This window comes from Chaetura pelagica, unplaced genomic scaffold (genome assembly GCF_000747805.2).
Source record: "Chaetura pelagica isolate M959 unplaced genomic scaffold, ChaPel_1.0 scaffold1064, whole genome shotgun sequence".
NCBI classification, from domain to species: Eukaryota; Metazoa; Chordata; class Aves; order Apodiformes; family Apodidae; genus Chaetura; species Chaetura pelagica.
In genome coordinates, this window is record NW_009953063.1 from 738,384 (window position 1) to 757,231 (window position 18,848).

Genomic DNA, 18,848 nt, shown 5'->3' on the forward strand with positions numbered 1-18,848 from the left:
CACCGGCGGTGCCAACGGGCGGCGGGAGGAACGAGTCGATGCTGCCAGACACCGGGTAACCATTAAATAAGTGAAATACGCAGTATTTACCTGTCTCTCAGGCAGCACACGCATCATTCGTTTATGTAAATACCTAACCCAGATTGGCAAAATAAGCACAGAGGCAGCTTATTTTCTTGAATAAATATTTATCTTGGTGATGCTGCCGCTTGTGGGCGGCGCTGTGACCGGTGACACAGGCAGCTCTGCCCCGGGGGGGCTGGATGCTGCAGGATTCCACAGGGACCCTGCATGTGCAAGAGCTGTTGGGACCCACAGGCCACATTCCCCCCATAACTGAGAACCTGAATATAAGACTGAGCATTTTCAGATAAAATCTCTGCACAGAACACAGTCCCCGTCCACTGAGCGCCCAGAGAACTCACATCAGTTCCACCCAAATGAAAATGATGTAACACTGGGTGAATAAGGAGATCCAAACCCTTTCAGGTGTGATAGAGAAGTGTCTGCACTTGGTGTGGAGCTGCCTTGGCAAAATTCATCTTCTTGGCCTCAATTCAGCAGAACACTTAAGAACATACATAAGAGTTGGAAGGCGTGCAAGCTCCAGTAAAACAGAAACATGTGCTTAAGTGGTTTTGCTGGACAAGGGCCTTTAAGCCACTGGCACTGGCTGTAATTCCTCATTTTTAATAAAACCCACCTTACCGTGCAAGAGCATAAAAGTTGGGGCTGAGGGAAGGAAACAGTCAGGACCTGGTAATTGACTTCCCGGTTTGGAATAACAGAGCATGGCAAATCAAAGCTTCACCCTTGGTGGGTTTTGATTTAGATCCTCTCAGTCAGCAAACCTTTAATTAGAGGCCACCTTCAGAAAAATGTGCATTGATAAAAAGGATATCGAAGTGCAGCCCTAAACTGCCTTTAATAGCTCAGGACACCACACCAGGCTGGGCTCCCAGTACCTGCCCGTGTGTGACATTTACTGCCAAGGACACGGAGCTGTGACCAAATCACAGGAGCTGCTGAAATGACACAGTAAAATTTTATTTCTGCACTAAAAGCATTTTAATCCTCGGGCATCCATGCAGATTTCTCTCCATTTTTTTCTGGTAAAGCATAAAACTCCTAGCTGTTATTCAGCTTGCTGTATCATTTTATTTGGCTCAGGATCTTTCAGACGGGCAGTGGCCAGTGAGCACTGACCACAGGACTGCTCATTTGCTTCCTCCTTTAGAAAAATCCATAGCCAAATCCTTCATATCTCCTTTAGTTTTCCCTGTTGAGTCAGGGCATCCACGCAGAAGCGGAGGAGTGTAAATGCTGCATTTATTTTGCCTTTTCTGCCTTGTGATTTTGGAGGCTTATCAGTCTCTTCCCAGCCAAAATTCTCATGTGCTGTAAGGCGGGGAGAGCAGCCGAGCTCCAGACCTGCTGGGCACCCCTGCCAGGACAGTGCCAAGGACAGGCTGCTCCTGAGGTGCAGAATTTCACCACGTCCAGCTGCCTGCCCTCTTCTGAAAACCACTGTCCCTCAGGTCTTCCTGGTATCACCACAAAAGGGCTCATTGGGAAAATAGGGTTTCTGTTTTCTCTAAGTTTTGGCAAATGCCAGTGACTGAAATGGACACTTCTGGATTTAGAAACACATTTCCATTTGGAAAATGACACGGACAGGAAACAAACCAGGGCTCAGCTAAACAGCCAAGTTGGAAAAACCCTGTGTTTTTAACCTTGTCAGAGAATTTCTGAAACTCTTCTGTTCAGGACCTCTACAGCTCTGTTCTTTGGAGAGGAGACCTTTTCACACACACACACCCATCCATATGTAATGGAAAAAAGCTCACATAGAAACTCTTCTTACAGAAAATGGATCAGATTCCCAGGTTTTAAAGTATTCCACTGACTTTCATCATAGACTTGAGAGATTGAACAAGATCTCTAGTCTGACCTCCTGACACAACCCAGGCCAGAGAACTTCACCAATTTCTACAGTGAACCCACAGCTTCTGCTCGAGTAAATCATGTTCTAGGAAGACAGCTAATATTGATTTAAAGTTTGCAAGTAATGAGAAATCCACTCTATCTCTGGGTAATTATTACTCATGGTTAATTCAGAATTTTAATTTCAGAACCAGATGTTAAATAAGTCTTGCACAGGTCTGCTGGGCACCTGGCACAGGGGGAGGTGCTGCACAACCTCACAATCCTAATTTATGTTCCTGCATTTCCTCTGAAGTCAATGATACCAAAAGAGTGATTTGCAAACCCAAGCAAGGCAGATGACATTGAGGCAGCCTTGGATGTATCAACTGAAGGGGTTTTTTAAGAACCTGAATGAATGTTTAGTGGGAGGAAATGAATGCAGCTCTTAATCAACTGAAAGAGGTTGTATATGGTTACATATGGTTACTCACTGCATCTAGCAAAGAAATTACTAAATAACAGAAACAATAGAGAAAACCCATTTCATACAGTAAATCAGGATTAAGAATATGCTCAGCTGAAATTCCTTGTGCAGCTCGGGCAGTTCTAGCATGAGGAGCTCTGAAGTCCACCATTAAATAGCAGAAGCACTTCCCCATGAGGCTGGAAGAAAGACCCAACGGGGAGCATGGGGGGTTTTGCTCACTCCCCCCCAGCCTGCTGCTCCCCTGCCCCACACCAGGGCCTCCTCAGCATGAGGCTTTCAAGTCCGGTCATTAAACTGACTGAGAGGAAAGAAACTGAACCTTATCCCTCCTGCTGCTACAATTACTTCCTGCAACTTCATTCTGGAGTCCCTCCCTCTACGACTTTCTCCTACACAGCAACATGGGAAGGAACAAATCATCTCTGCAAGTGGCGGGACTGGCACACAGCAAACTCTGTCACAGAGTCCTGCAGCCAGAAGCAGGCACAGTGAGGATCACAGATGCTTTATACCCTTCTAAAATATAATTGTTCTGACCATCTGAGAAGAGCCTGTCAAACGAGCTCATCACACCTGGCAAAGGCTGCAACATCTCCCCGTTGTCTGTGCTCACACCAACTGCTTTGGTGATGAGAAGTGTTTGCAATAACTGGCCTGTGTTACACCAGGTGCTCTCGTGCCCCAGACACACAGGCAGAGGTGCAGGGCAGATGAACCCCCTGTGCAAAGGGAGGGGGGAACCTCAAGGCTGCACTTTGGGGTTTTCTGGCCCATCACTGCAGGGCAAGTGCTGGGGGTGCTTCTGAGGGGATGGACACGCCTGGGTCTGTAACACCCTCTTTCTGTCTCCCTTTGCTGTGCACAGAAAGCTGATCTGGCTGTTGCTCCTCTCACCATCACCCACGTTCGGGAGAAAGCGATCGACTTCTCCAAGCCCTTCATGACCCTGGGGGTCAGCATCTTGTACCGGAAGCCCAACGGGACCAACCCCAGCGTGTTCTCCTTCCTCAACCCCCTCTCTCCTGACATCTGGATGTACATCCTCCTCGCCTACCTGGGGGTCAGCTGTGTGCTGTTTGTCATAGCCAGGTAAGGGAATGCTGGTGCTACCTCCCACTGCCATCAGGCCACACCTGCTGCCAACTGATCAGATGACCCCCCCAGCTCAGACTCATTTTGCTGCCTGGTCTGTCACAGGGATCCAGCCACCCAGGGGAGCTGCAGAATTAAACCCAGTCAATAAATGAAATTACTCTTGGTTCAGGACCAAGGCAGGCTGGTCTCTTGACACGGGGTTGCTCATCACTGCTGGGCTCCTGTGCCCTGCTCTTTTTCAGACCTGTATCTCAGAGGGGTTGGAGAGGTGATGCAAACCCTGTGGTGAAAATCAAAGCTGAGCTGCCCACAGGGGAAATCTGCTTCCTCCTTTTATTGTCCTCTGTACTGCTTTACCATGCTAACTGTGCTCGTGTCTGTTTGCTTCATTAATACAAACCTGTAAGCCTCTTGCCATATCAGGGCAGGCATTTCCACAGACTGAGCAGACTTCCCATACAAAACAATTTTAAAATGTATTTTCTTCAATGATTTTAGAAATTTAATTGCCTTTCCATTTCATTAGCACTTCCCTGCTATAATGAAGGGCAATTTTCCTGCTCCATATAATTCACCACTCCTGCTCCTGTTCAGTCACTTCTCACCCACCTTCTCCAGGAAGAAGCCCAGCCTCTCCACTGTGTCCTGGACACAAAGCTCCCCTGTCCCACACCATTTTCAGCTCCTGTCTCTGAAGCCTCCCCAAAGCTCCCACAAAACCATCCCTATATCAAAAGAGTGGAGAACCCATTGCTACCAAGCAGACAGTCTTTCTGTTTACAAAATTAATATGCATCTAATTAGCATGTTTAAAATCTCTATACTTAAAAGCAGAAGAGTTTGCATATATTTGCATGCGTTATTAATTTCACAAGGTCTTTGATGAGACACACAGTCCAGGGCTGCTCTCAATACGATTCCACCTTTTCAAACCAAAACAGAGCACTTGCCTCCCTCCTGCCGTGGCCTCCCCAGCCGTGCACAGACCCCACTGGATGTTTAAGTATTTTGCATAAATACCGTGCCCAGGGAAGCTTCCCAAACACAGTCAGACACTCATTTCTCATTTCTTCCAGTTCAAGTTATGCCAGTGGTGCCTTTAGAAACCTCCCTGCTGACCCCACACCTAGAGTGGGGCTCTGTGCAGACCCCTTCCCCAAGGGCTGCTGTGCCTTCCCCAGAGCATCCTGCAGAAACCAGCTTCTATCTAATCCAAGGACATCAATCAGACAGTCAAAGTAAAGATTAAATACGAAACTGCAGAAACCAGAATCCATTAACCATCGTGTTACAACAAATCTGCAATTTTCAACATCCCTCAGGTCCATGGAGGCATTTAGAGATGATTTCCTGAGTTTACTATGTAATATCCTAATTACACATAACAGCAGTTGTCAAAGCAAACTCAGCTTAGCAGACAGCATTAGTGCTCCAAACCATCTGGGATGCAGAAGCAGCCACATCATCTAATCCTTCCTCTGCAGGGGTGCAGAGCTGCAGAGGCAGCTTCACTTCACCCTCAGGGGACACAGAAGCCCTCAATGGTCAGTTTTTACCTGCAGTCGTTCCCCTCCCCAGCCTTTGCAATGCACCTTTACCAAGTGGCCAGGCACCAGGTTTCCAGGCACTTTCCTGAGGTGCCACAGAGGCTGTTGGAGCACGGATGGCTTTGCAGGCTGTTGGCACAACACCCATGGGGAGCACAGCCCTTGCAGCCACTCACCCAAACCCACACGGTCCAGCTCAGCAAGCAGGCACATCGAAGCACAGAAATGGTGGCACTTGGGTGTTACTGCACTGGTTTGTAAGGGGACAAGAGTCACGTTGCCATGAACACCCAACATTCCTGCCACTTTCCACCCGGAGTGCAGGACAGGCGGGCAGAGCTTCCCCTGGGAAGGCTCCCAGGGACCCCAGCAGGGCAGGACATGGCTCTTGGTGGTTTCACCTTGTGTGAGAGAGAGAAAAAACAGACTCTCTGAGCGGGAAGAGAAACTCGTCTGGGAAATGAAACCCAAGTAATTACAAAAAGGAAAAACATTGCAATGGCTGATAGAAGTCATAGAAACCCTTCCCTCCAGGTCTCCGTCAGCCACGTGCAGCACAGCGAGATGGGCTCTGCTGCCATCCAGTATCACACTGCCTGTGTGCCTTGGGATAATTCAAACACAGCTTTACACCTATGAGTTTATTTTTCCTGACTCATTCAATGGTCTGATCCAGCCCAAACTGTCCCAATCCCACTTCCAAAGCATGTTAAATGTGCAAATTGTATCTGCATGTGAAATTCATTGCCAGAAATACCGAGAAAAGCTTGAAGGAAATGCTAGGACAGCCCCTGACAGGAAAACGCCTTAGAAGTGACAGGAAAATCTGACATTGAGGGATGGAAACCTGAGGAACTGTGGCTCCACCTCTGTTTTTCTTCATAATCTCTCTACATCATTTACAGTTACAATGTGACAGTTTTTCCCTATCAGGCTATTTTTTGGCTGAAACTGAACCTGTAAAATATTGCAATTGCTGTTTCTTTTTCACATGTTTTGCTCCTGACATTTCTTCTGTCTCCGTGCTCTTTTAAAGAACACCAAGTATTTTGTGTAATCAGATTTCTGCAGGAACGATCTTTTAACACAGAGATGTAGAGCAAGACATTTCATAGGGAAAATATTTACTGCACTGAGAAAGAATGGAAACAGTATCTGCTTCTGACCCCAGCAAGGCCTCTAGAATTCAATTCTCCGGGAAAAACCACAGTCAAAATAACAAGCCCTTAATTCAGAGACATGAGTTTCCCGAACTAGGCACCAGAGTCTTCTGCTGATGCTATAATCATAGGTCAATGCCACTTAAAACCAACTTAGGGACTATTTAGAGGCAGGCAAAGGATGTATTTGATCCATTTCCCCTTTTAATCAGTTTCTCTTAGTTATTGATGGAGCCTCTGCTCCTAACCAGTCCAGCCCCCAAAGAGCCACAAACACCAGCAATTTATAGGCCTTTGTGGGGGTAATTTGCCAGGCCAGTGTGGTGTGAGGCTGCCAGTGGCTGAGCAGCTGGCTGAACTGCCACCCATCCTCATCCTCACACAGCCTTCAAACTGCAGCTGATCACCCCTGGGTGCACAACCAGCCAGGTGGGTTTAATATTCATCTTAATTGCCATGAGGACTGGGTCATCCGTAAGAAATTTCTCTGGAGATGCAACTGAGACTCAGAAGTATTTCATGTTAGATCTTTAAACCTTCTTTGAAATGTTCACATTTCCCTACCAAAAAGGCCAAGATGAAAATATTCATTGTTTTTGATGAAATATTTCTCAGGCTCCATGGTGTACCCGACGAAGAGGGAAGCCAGCCCATGGTGAATCCTCAGCAGCTCCATCTCTTACAGCTCCAGTTCCCTGGGGTCACTGGGCTCTGCTCCCGTCTCCCTTCATTCTCCCATTTCTGCTCAAGGACCCACTCACTTCAGAAGTGCTGAAGACTGTTGCTGCTTTGCAGTTTTCTGAGTATTTGTCTGTAAATGAGCAGCACCAGTAGGTTTTCACCCAGAGACCTTGAAGTTCTTCAGCATGTCATCTCGTCAGGCTCATTTCATCTTACCAATTCCCTTGCTGTCTCGTATTCTTTCACTGGCAGCCCAAGAAAGTTTCCCTCTAATTATTGAATTCTGGCTTTATTAATCAGAAAGGGTTTGGGCTCCATCCTTTACACACCTCTGGCACATTCACAGCAAGTTTAAAGGAACAGGCAGTGTGCAAAAGCAGGTCTGAGTTCAGCCTGATTCTTGTTTTCCTTTCTGATTTTCTCTTATTTAAAGCCTAGAGGGAGGTGGGCAGTAAGAAGGGCCAAATAAAACCCACTGTCTGAGGGCACCCATGAAATAAAATAACAAGCTTTGGTAGCAGCACGTCTGGCAGAGAATTACAGATAAATTGTGGGCTGGGCTTTCAGACAGGGCTGTTGTGAAGCTACAGGGATTTCAAAAGGAAGCAGGGATGATAATTAATGCCTGGTTCAAAAGCAATTATAGCAATTATGTTTTTAATTTGTTCTCAGAAAAATGTGGGACTCTTAGAAAATGTAAATAAACAGCTTTAAAAATATCAGCATCTCTCCTGTTGAGCATCCTCCCCAAATCCTGGCTAAAAGAGCCACATTCATAGTGGTGCTTGCCTACCAGGCCTAGGCAGGATTTGCAGAGGTGATCGTAGAAAATCCCCTCTGTTTTTCATAAGAACTACAGGGCTGTCCTTAGAAATGTGCCCCCCCTCCCCCCTGCCCCCCCAGGGAATAAATGTTCTCTCATCACCAGAACAGGGCTGAGCATTACAGCAATCCACAGCAAACCGACACCAATTTCCCCAGTTGTGCTGGTGCTCTGGCTGTGCAGGATTCCTGTGAGGATGGTGGGAAGTCCTTAGCTAAATCCTGCAGGAGAGTCCCTTGAAATGCTGCAGCTGGTCCCAGCTACTGCTGCAGAACCCTTGCAGCATCTCTCCTCAGTCACTGCAGAAATGCCATTTCTCCCCAAGATTTGGGACTGTTGCACCCCAGAGGTGTCTGTCCCCAGCCCTCCCACAGCCCTGTGCTCCAGCTGTGCTGTGTGAGAGCGTTGCAGTGACCAAAGGCTTTGGGGAAGCAACCCGAGATAGCTCAGAAGATTCCCTTGCAGTTGGCAATGCAGGACATGGGGCTCACAGCCGTGCTGGTCACTCTGGAAAATCTTCACTGAATTTCTCTTTAACAACCCGCCCAGCCGGAGGGGTCACTGGGCCCTGAACATGAGATGCATTAAGGCTCATTCTTTCCTGCTCCTTTAGGGTCTTCTCACACCACATCCCGACTAACGAGCTCTCCCTTCCCATGTGCTGCCACAGGTTCAGCCCATACGAGTGGTATGATGCTCATCCCTGCAACCCGGGATCAGACATCGTGGAGAACAACTTCACCCTGTTCAACAGCTTCTGGTTTGGGATGGGTGCCCTGATGCAGCAAGGTAGGGGCTGCCTTTCCTCGGGGCTTTTTAAATGTAAAATGTGCTTTGTTTGTGACAAGAACAAGATAAAACATCCGAAGCACTTGTCAGCACAGCTCTCCCCTCCCACTGAATTCACCAAACTCAGCAGTATCCCACAGGTTCTGAACATTCCTATTTCTGTTCATTCAAGCAATTTGTTTAATTTCAGGCCCTCTGTCCTGGCTCTGTTTTAAACCAACTTTAGCAGAAGGTGAGGCATCCTGCCCTCTGGTCTGTCTCCATTTCCATCCTCAGCTGGTCGTTCTACACCTTGTGAAGTGGCCTGAAGGTCCCTCCAGCTCAGGGGATGGTGAGGAGCTCCTGCAGGCAGCTCTGCCTGCCAGCCAGGGGCGAGGCTGAACATCCCCAGTGTCACTGCTGTGAGACACCACAAGGACAGGGGCCTTGGAAATGGGATGTGAGTGGGATTACATGAATGGATGTGGATAGAATAGAGCACATGGAACAAATAGGTGGGAAGAATAGAGTAAATCTGCTAGGGAGGCAGCAGGGGGGAGCTTGTGAGCAGCTCTGAAGAAGGAAGGGAATTCAGCTGTGATCTAATTGCAGAAAATCCAGGAATATAAGTAAGTGGAAAATGTCAAATATTTGTCACACTTGAAGTTGCCATGTATCAGTGGTACCCAGACAGCAGAAGCACAGCAGCAGCCTGGTGGCCTGCACTCTGCTCGTGCTCCATGCCCCTCCTGCTGCAGCCTGCGACGGATCCTTCCCAGATCTCGGCTGCCCTGATGGAGAGTGACAGTTCCCAGCAAGAGGGTTTAGCGGGATGAATCATCCTCTTACCAGATGCTGACAAATGAAAAGATCTGTATTCTTTTTAACTCTGTTCTGCATCTAAGGAGAAAAATATTTCAAAGTACACTGATGTCATACTGTCCAATGCATCAAAGAGCAAGAGCTGGAACAGGAAAGAAGCAGGATCTTGAGAAGAACCGAAGCAGTCCTCAATATCCAAGGCTCTTCTGCTTGCTGGTGCCTCCAGCCTGCACTCAGGACAAAAGCTACAGTCCATGCTATGCTTTGATGGCACATTGCCTGAAGTCGCTTTGCAAAGCCCAGTCTTTGTTGCAAATTCCAGGTTGGATCTATCCTCTGAATGCAGTTGTTTCAAATCCAAAGCTCTTTCCTGGCTTTAAAAGGTGTCTTGGGTGATTACAAAAATAGCACAGCCCATTTAGCCCTTCATGTCTGCTCAACAGAAGTCATTCCAGACCTGTTACACCTTTTATGCTGACAGGTCTCCTGCTTCCATACTTCTAACCAGTATTCAAAGTTCTGGGCTCTGATAGTTCCTTTCTCTTGCTGTTTGATTTTTTTTTTCTTTGTAAACCTTGTGTATTTGAACACACTCCCTACAGTGAGTCTTTTGAAAAGCAAAGCACTTTTTAAATGGCAGAACAAAACACTCACAAATCCATAAATGGCTTGCTATTTAAATCTCATAAAAGCAGCCTAGTTAATTACTTCAGTTTGAATGTTTCCTGGAAATTGTGCACTGCACCCAAGGTCAGCAATAAGGGAGGGGGTTTTTCTGCAAATGCTACAAAACCCCCACTTACTTCCTTGCATGCAAGATGTCTGGGTAATTTGGCTTTAGTTGGCTTTAATTGTGTAGCTATTACAGTTCTGAATGAACAATAAAACAGTGTGACAGTGAAACCTAATCCTTGATATATACATGTATGGGTATAATGTACCCATGCATATATACAAAACAAGTCCTTTCTCTCTCTGTTTCTTCCCTCCTTCTCCTCCCTGTCTCCCACCCCAGGCTCTGAGCTGATGCCCAAAGCACTGTCTACACGGATCATTGGTGGCATATGGTGGTTCTTCACCCTAATTATCATCTCGTCCTACACGGCCAACCTTGCCGCCTTCCTGACGGTGGAGAGGATGGAATCCCCCATCGACTCGGCAGATGACTTGGCAAAGCAGACAAAAATAGAGTATGGAGCAGTGAAGGATGGAGCTACTATGACCTTCTTCAAGGTGAGACCAGGCAAAGGCTTCCTACCTTCCAGGCAGAGATGGAATGTGCTCAGGCTAACAAAGAGCCAAAGACAAAAACCCTCCTGAGCCTCCACTGCTCCTCCCTGCCAGCAGGTTGTTTCAGCCTCATGTCCTTGCCAAGGCCCTGACAGTTCACAGATTCATACTGGGGCTAAATCCCCCCCTCCACTATCTAAGCTTCGGAGACTGTTCCCAATACTGGCTCAGACACCCCAAACTGAAACACGCATCAGGCACAGCAGGGCAGGTCTATCTTGTTAAACCTCTACAGAAAAATCTTACATTCCCTGAAGCATCTTCTCTATTTCCATATCTCACCCATTGCAGCTCCTTGTCTCTGCAAGGGGAGCTCCTCAGAGCCCCCAAGGCTGACCTGGGGGCCTTCAGGGACAGAGAACAGAACCAAGCGACCTAAAGCTGGACAGATGTTGTGAAGTGCCCTCCATGACCAGTCATTTTTTACAGCTGAAATATCTTTCTTGTCCCTCAGGTATTCACATAAACTGTACCCAGTTTGGGGATTACCCACTGGGATGTAGCCCAGATTGCTTCACTGTTCCTTGCATGACTGTTCCCCAAACTTGTCTCCTCTCATGAGGAACTTGCTCCTCACTTCTCCATGACCAAGAAGCTGCAGCCCACATACACTGACCCAACAGCACCACAGATCTGCCCCTGGGCAGACCCACAGCAACTGACCTTGCTCCCACAGAGGTTCAGCCTGTGCAGCTGAGCTAAGCAAATGGGAAGTAGAAGAGAGAGTTTTTCCAACCTTACTGGCAGATTTTGATTTAATGAAAAGAACTTTTGAGAAGCTATTTATTCCCTGGCAATGCAGATCAAGTTACAGGAATAAACACAGATCAATTAATTTAGGAACAGCATCTAGCGTTCGTTCCAAATCACGCCAGAAATCCTTCATATCTTGCAAAGGATGCTGTCTCCCTCTGAACAAATGCTGGCTTTAATGTGCAGTTTGGAGTACGACTGAGAGTGTGTAGATGTGTGTACATATATATTCACTTGTACAGAAATGTTAAATCCTCAAGAGTAAGTATCTTCAGTGGGTGAAAATCAATTTATTTTTTCATACAGGCTGGAATTGAAAATCTTAAGCCTGAAAGTTCCTTTCTTGCCAATTTCACTGATAAAAAAGCATATATGTCTTGGCAAGATGCCTTGTAGAGGCTTCTCTAAACTATTCCATTAATTTATTTGGGTGACTGGTCTTGAAGCATTGGTTATTAAAGGTAACTCTTGAGCCGTGACTCTAAAGAATGAATTTAGAGGCGTCCCCAGTATCGCTGCAATTGCTGCAGGGAGGGGCTGGAAGGCAGCTCTTCTCCCTGAGCCTCATTTAGCACTAACTGGGGTCATTAAGGTGCAGAGGACACCAGCGCTGATGTTATTTATCCCGACCAAACGAGAAGCTCCGCTCAGAGGTGTGAGCAGGAGGGAGGCAGGACCCCCGGTGTGAGCCGCGGCCGCAGCGATCGGCAGCGCTAAACTCCTGCCTTTGTTTATTAGCAATAATCTCCATCATTCCTAACATTTTGGAGTTCCCGACTCGGGATTCTTTCTGCCAGGAAGAAGTCAGTGTCAGGCCATTTTTCTTAATGCTTCAGAGCAACCAAGCAGTTCCTCCTCATCTACCTTTGGCAGCAAAGCCAGGCTGTCCCTGGGGAGGGACCTGGGCCCCTACAGAGGGTGCAGGGCACAGGGCAGGCTCCTCTGCCTGCCACCAACTCAGAGTGCATAGCCCATAAAAGTAAATGACCATTCCATAAAGGAGAAATCTGCACCCAGCCCTGCACAGCCAGTGTCAGTTCAAACCAGTACCTAACCCCAGTAAGGATTTTTTACGGTAAATTACTTAAGCTGTAAAAGAGTTCTAGCAAAACAAGATGCACACACACAAGCCCAGCAAAATAAAACACAATTTATAAGCATTGCTCACTGACTATTGAATTACTACCAAGGTGGTTTTGCTTATTTCAAGGGTATGTTCTCAGGTGACACCACCCAAATGCCCACAAAGAAGCGACCACCTTTGCACCACGGCTGAGTTGTTCTGAGAGGAGGAAAGGGAGGAAGGAGCAACTTTTCCCCCTCAGGAAAATCTGCTGGTGGTGGGAGCTCTGCAGGGCTGGGTGGGAGCTGGAGCCTGCACCCTGGGACTGCTCACTGCTCTCACAGGGATTGACAACCGCTTCTAAATTGGACTTCCAACAAATAGGCAGGTCTATCAAACAGCCCATGCTGTGCTGAGCATTACAGCTGGGGAATTTTCTCTTGGAAAAGGAGCATTCTTATCTCAGGGTAGCCAAGTTATAGAAACTAACAGGAAATAAATTCCCAGTGAGGAGGTGGCAGGTTTTAGACTTTGGGGAGAGCCCGAGAAGCCTTGAGCAGGAACGTGTGTGGAGCCACCTGCCCTCCCTGGAGGAGCTGCCACCACCTCCGTGTCTCTGGGGAGGACGAGGCCATTGCAGGCAGCAGCGCTGTGCTGGGACAGACCCCCCTGTGCTGGGGACAGATTCCCCTGTGCTGGGGCCAGACAGACCCCCAGAGAGGGCTCAGCCTGTGCCCCCATCTCTTTTGGGTGGTTTCACTGGGCAGGAGCCCAGAGACCAGCAGCTCTGGCCTCACTCCAGCAAGGGGACTGCCCACCCTGATGGGGGTGCCCACCCTCCACGGGTCCCCCAGCCCAATGTCCCCCATCCAGGATGCCCAGAGGGGGCTCGAAGCAGCGCAGGGGGAGCACAGAAAGCTGGGCTTCTCCAAGCATTTCCAAACACAATTCAGTCCTTTCAGCTGGTCAGAAGCAGTGATTTAAGAGAAAAGTGCTTCTTGTCTTCCAGGGAGCCCTGTCTCATGTAATTTAAGTTGCCTGAAGAACTACAATGCCTCATGCAAGTCCTATTAGCTTCACTAAATGCAGCCTATTGATTTTTTGCCAGTTTATTTTGCTCTATGCTTTAAACTGGGAGAACACTGATGTTGTTTAAGAGCTCTGTGTCAACACCCAAGGAGCATTAAACGCAGGAAGAGAAGGAGAGAAAGGGAGAGCCAGTGAACCCAGAGGCCTCTGATGTGAAATATATAAACGTTAAACAAGCTGTTATCAACAGGCTGAGTATGCTATTCATTTCAATTACCCATTGTAATGCACAGATATTTAATAATCCTTTTGGAGGCTACATTTCTTGCTGCTCTTTGAGGTCTGATAGATGCCACAAATCTACCTTACAGGCACTGGCCCAGATTTTCAAGTGAGGGCAATTATCCTGCCTCTTGAATGAAGTTTGCTCCAGCACATCCACTGCTGCAGGTTCATCAAGTGGCTTATGACAAGCAAGAGCTTTAACTGAGAATAAATGAGCCTGTGGTTATCTCAGTCAGGAGAACAGGCCCCCAGGGTCCCCAGCCTTTGTCACTGTGCCACTCTAACCAACTCTGGGGTGTTGAGCCACATGCCAGCCTCCCTTAAAGATCCTGAAAAAAAGGAGGTGGACAGGTAAAGCATTTGAAATATAAAGCATGATGAGGCACTTATGTTCTTAGCTAATTTACCCTCATTTATAGTGTTTTTATGGGGAAAGCCTATGCTGGCATGTTTTGGGCGATACCAAAACATGAGGGTAAGATGTAAGAGCAGCAGCTGGGATGGGATGGGGCTCCATCTGCTTTCCTATGGAAGGACAGACCTGAACTGCAGATCAATAACAGCTAAAGCAGGAAGTGCAGCTCCTGCCACAGCAACTCCTCGTGCAGCTGCAGTTGAGCAGTTACCCTTGTTCAAGGCAAAGCTCAAAGACTTATCAGTCCCTCCAACTTATCAGCCAGCTCCAGACTCTTGCTAAGTAGCGTTGCAGAGGAGGTTGTTTTGGCTGACTAAGCTGGCTCATAAAATAAGAAGGCAAAAAGAGATCTAGGAAAAACAAGAAATTAGGCAGCAAAGAAGAATGGCACATAAAGAAGCTGCGTGAGCACAAGCCTCAATATCCAAGGGCTTTTCCAGAGCTCAACTGGATGTACAGAATTGGGCTGATGAGAGCTACATTCACCCATGGGAACAAAGAGAGAAAGCTGATGTGCCTTTCCTGGGGAGCTCTCTGAGGCTAAAGGCAGTGATGTGACAGACTACTTAGAGACACTTCAGAGAGTGGTCGTAGATAAATGGTATATTTCAAATGTAATGGAAAGACATTAGAGAAACATATTTCTTCCCACCTAGCACATTTTCTAGAAGACAGTCATGTGAATAGTAAGCTAAAAACATATTCCTCCTTTTTTAGCAGAATGCCTGCTGATAGTGAAAAGGCATCCATTTTTATTTTTAGCTGTAAGACAATCTTTTTGAGTATTTCTACGCCTCTGTTTACACAGGTATGTTAGATTTGTTTGGCAGTTGCACGTACCTCAGAGGAGACACGTTTCCTTGCATTACTTGAAGAAAGACAAAAACATAATAGAATGTGTGCAAAAGAGAAGAACATGCCTCCTGAAATGTTCTGTATTCTCTCATTGTGCAGAAACATTACAGGATACACAAAATTCTGGTGAGGAAGCTATTACATTTGCACAGCTGTGCTGACAGGCTGTGACACCAGCAAGTTCTGCAAGGCAGGACCAGGCAATACCTCACTGAGGCCAGAGCCTGGTCCAGCTCCACCTGCAGGATAAGGTCTCTGGAGCAGTGACTGGCGAGTGTCTGCACAGTGTGTGCTGGAACCTTTGCCTCTTGTTACAGCAACATGAAGCCAAACGATGTTGGGCAGGGAAAAGAGGGAGGAATTTAAGACAAGACCAAATTGTTAACAGTTCTGTTACGTGATCTGTTCTCAAACCGCTATTATCATTTACTGTAAAGACCCGAGGTTTCAGCAAATAAAAGACTCATTCTTATTTTGGGGGTGGGGGGATATTGTTTTTCCAGAAATCTAAAATCTCCACATTTGAGAAAATGTGGGCTTTCATGAGCAGCAAACCCACAGCACTTGTTAAAAACAATGAGGAAGGAATCCAGCGAACCCTCACAGCTGACTATGCCCTGCTGATGGAATCCACCACCATCGAGTACATCACCCAGAGGAACTGCAACCTGACTCAGATTGGGGGGCTCATTGATTCCAAAGGCTACGGGATTGGCACTCCCATGGGTAAGTGACAGCAAGGGTGGTGACCACAGATACAACAGATGGCATAAGGCAGCCACGCCCAACAGCAAATTTCCCAATAGCAAAGCCCACACTGCCTGCCTGTCGAAGAGCAGCCTGACCAGCCCTGCTTAGTGCAGACACATTCCCAACTTTGTGATTTTTGTCCTCCTTTCCCCCCCGTGTGTAACAGTGCTCCCCCTCCCCAGGGTCACCCTACAGAGACAAGATCACCATTGCCATCCTCCAGCTCCAGGAGGAGGACAAGCTGCACGTAATGAAGGAGAAGTGGTGGCGAGGAAACGGCTGCCCTGAGGATGAGAACAAGGAGGCCAGTGCTCTGGGCATCCAGAACATCGGTGGGATTTTCATCGTGTTGGCAGCAGGCCTGGTGCTCTCTGTCTTCGTGGCCATGGTGGAGTTCATCTACAAGCTGCGCAAAACAGCGGAGCGTGAGCAGGTACCACTTCCCCCGGCACCACCAGCAGCACATCCTGTCCCGTGGCCCCAGAGACAGGCAGGGAGACAGGCAGAGGGATTCAGCCCTGGCCCTGCTGCCTGGAGAGCCAAGTGCCCACAGCCCAGGGGCACCCCAGCACCCCAAAATGCCACTCCCTGAGGCTCACAGCTCCTGTCCCACTCTGGTAGCCTCAAAGAGCCTCAAGGAACTGGTCAGGGGACACCAGGAAGCCTCATACTATTTTAACCACTGTTTACAGCACTTAGACAAACAGCCCACCCCCCTTGCAGTGGCTGATCAGTGCTTGTGAAGCCAGGTCTGCTTTCATGGTTTTCCCTCTTCCTTGCATTTCATGGTACAACAAGTGGAAAGGGCATTTGTGTGCATGACCAGCAATCTAAGCAAGCTGCCCATGTAACGGACTAGGCAGATGAAGGAAAACTGCCCACTAGCAAGCCCTGAAGGATTCAATAGCCCCCTGTTTCCCAGCACACAAATCTCGCAGACCTCAAGCACCAGCACCACAGCAGCTCGCCCTGTTGGCAGGACTTGGCGTGTCCAAGGTACCACTCCTGCCAGAGGAGAGAGGGCTCAGCTAGAGCCCCCTGCCCCACCCGAGTCCCGCCAAGCGCAGCTGGTGCCTTAAACGCAGCCCAGAGCTCAGCAGAGCCTGATCTCAGCCTCCTCCTGCTCACGGCCAGGCCAGCAGGAGGTTTTCCCTGGGTAACGGTGCCTTTCTTCCCGCTGTCCCCAGCGCTCGTTCTGCAGCGCCATGGCTGATGAGCTCCGGCTGTCGCTCACCTGCCAGCGCCGGGTCAAGCACAAGCCCCCGCCTCCCGTCATGGTGAAGACGGACGCCGTGATCAACATGCACACCTTCAACGACCGGCGCCTGCCCGGGAAGGACAGCATGACCTGCAACACTGGGTTGGCACCCGTGTTTCCCTAGGGAATGGGAGTGTGAGGCGGGAGGGAAGGAGCTGCAGCAGACAAGGCTGGATGCACTCTTTAAGTAGGGAAGAAAGAATTAAAAAAAAAACAAGGAAAAAAAAAAACCAAACAAGAACAAAAATGCCTGGTTTGGTTCATTTCAAGAACAAGGCCTTTGCAACATGGCACCCATCACCGGCACAGAAGCAAGAACTTCAAACACAGACTGTAACGGGTCTTGGGGTTTTCTGTTTTGTTTTGGTTATTTTTTGTTTAGTTGGGGTTTTTTTTAAGGCTTAGATCCCACAGGCCTCATGGAGCCCAACCACAGCACACCCCACCATCCAGGAGTCTGATGTTTACATACTGAAAACACATGGAAGCAAAAGAGAATTGAGCCAAACTGACCCTCTGCGGGCGAGGAGCCCCGAGCGCTTCCTCAGCATGGCAATAAGAGAGACACTTTGTTGGGTGCAGCGTGAGCGTCCGTGCAAGTGTCTATTCCACAGGGACATCCAGAGCACATCTAGGATATGTTGTCCAGGAAAGGGAACGAGGAAGGCCCGTGATGGCCAGGGCTGTGCCTCTCCTCGGGCAGCACACGGTCGCCCTTCACCTCTGGGCTGCCCTGGCCTTGACACCCGCAGCTGAAAGTCCCTGTGGGCAGTGGTGGGAGAAGGCAACACCCAGGTCCAGTAGTGGATCCAAGACCAGTGACCACGAAGGGACAAGTCAGCCTGAGCAGAGCGGAACTCTTGGCCTGGGATGGGACAGCACAGGCTGCAAAGGAGCCACTGCTATGTCCAAGTGCCATCACCACATAACCTGTGCCAAGCCCCCCAGCCTGTGCCCAGGGTGCCATCATGATCTCCAGGTCCTCAGCTCCTTCCCTTTTTCCACACAGCTCATTCTCTCCTGCAAAGGAGCACAGAAAGTGGCTGAGCCCACCAGCTGCAGCAACAGCAGAGCTTCTTCCAAGAGCCCAACGGTACCAATTTCCATGAAATTCAGCAGCACTGAACTGCAGCTCTGCTGTGTTCACACTCAGATCAGGAGAGGACTGAATGGCTGGTTTTGGACTAGATGTTCTCCATGGCATCAGAGACCTGAAAGACATCCCAGCCTGAAGGGCCAGGGCTGGCCTGGGACAAGCAGCACCATTTGAGCCCCCCTGACATCCCTTGCTCAGCCCCTCAGGCAGCACCTCCTCGTGACTGAACCAAACACACACTGAAATGGGTTTGAGAAATCTTCCACAAACTGTGTTCTTATTTTCAGGTTGCTTAACCCAGAAGGCTGGTCCTGCAGATGAATTTAGTTGGAATTACCAAAGACATTGTGCTGACTTAAAGTGATGTTCCAGTGATGTCCCTCAGCCCTGTCCCTCCCCAGGAACTGCGCGGTGGCCCGGGGGACACTGCAGATTAATTTGCAAAATGAGAAAACAGAAACACTTGTAACCCAGAACATCACACGGGGAGAACTGCCAAGGTGCCTCTGAGCTCTGGTTAAACACTGGTGTTGAAGGAAAGAGCAACCTCCTGCCTTTGCACACCTCAGGGTGCCAAGGACCTGCTGCAGGTCCTGCACCCCCCAGCCCTGCTCTGGAGGGTGGGCAGCACAGCCCAACAGCACCCAGACCTCCCAAAACTTGTCCCTCTGTGTTGGGAGCTCAGCAAGGTGCCACAGCCACCACAGGAACCAGCAGTTGAACTGTCCCAGTTTTCCCTCCCCAT

The 18,848-nt window shown here is 48.6% G+C and overlaps 1 protein-coding gene across 1 annotated transcript in view; it reads left to right on the forward strand.

Moving 5' to 3' along the window:
* GRIK3 (glutamate receptor, ionotropic, kainate 3) overlaps positions 1-17,257 on the forward strand; it is a 187,085-nt gene extending 169,828 nt beyond the window's left edge. Inside the window, exons 11-16 of the mRNA XM_009996702.1 lie at positions 3,279-3,502; positions 8,390-8,508; positions 10,325-10,542; positions 15,503-15,725; positions 15,932-16,182; positions 16,937-17,257. Of these exons, the coding sequence (XP_009995004.1) occupies positions 3,279-3,502; positions 8,390-8,508; positions 10,325-10,542; positions 15,503-15,725; positions 15,932-16,182; positions 16,937-17,131 (1,230 nt within the window). The 3' untranslated portion in view covers positions 17,132-17,257. The remainder of the gene's footprint in view (positions 1-3,278; positions 3,503-8,389; positions 8,509-10,324; positions 10,543-15,502; positions 15,726-15,931; positions 16,183-16,936) is intronic.
* The last annotated feature ends 1,591 nt before the right edge of the window (positions 17,258-18,848 follow it).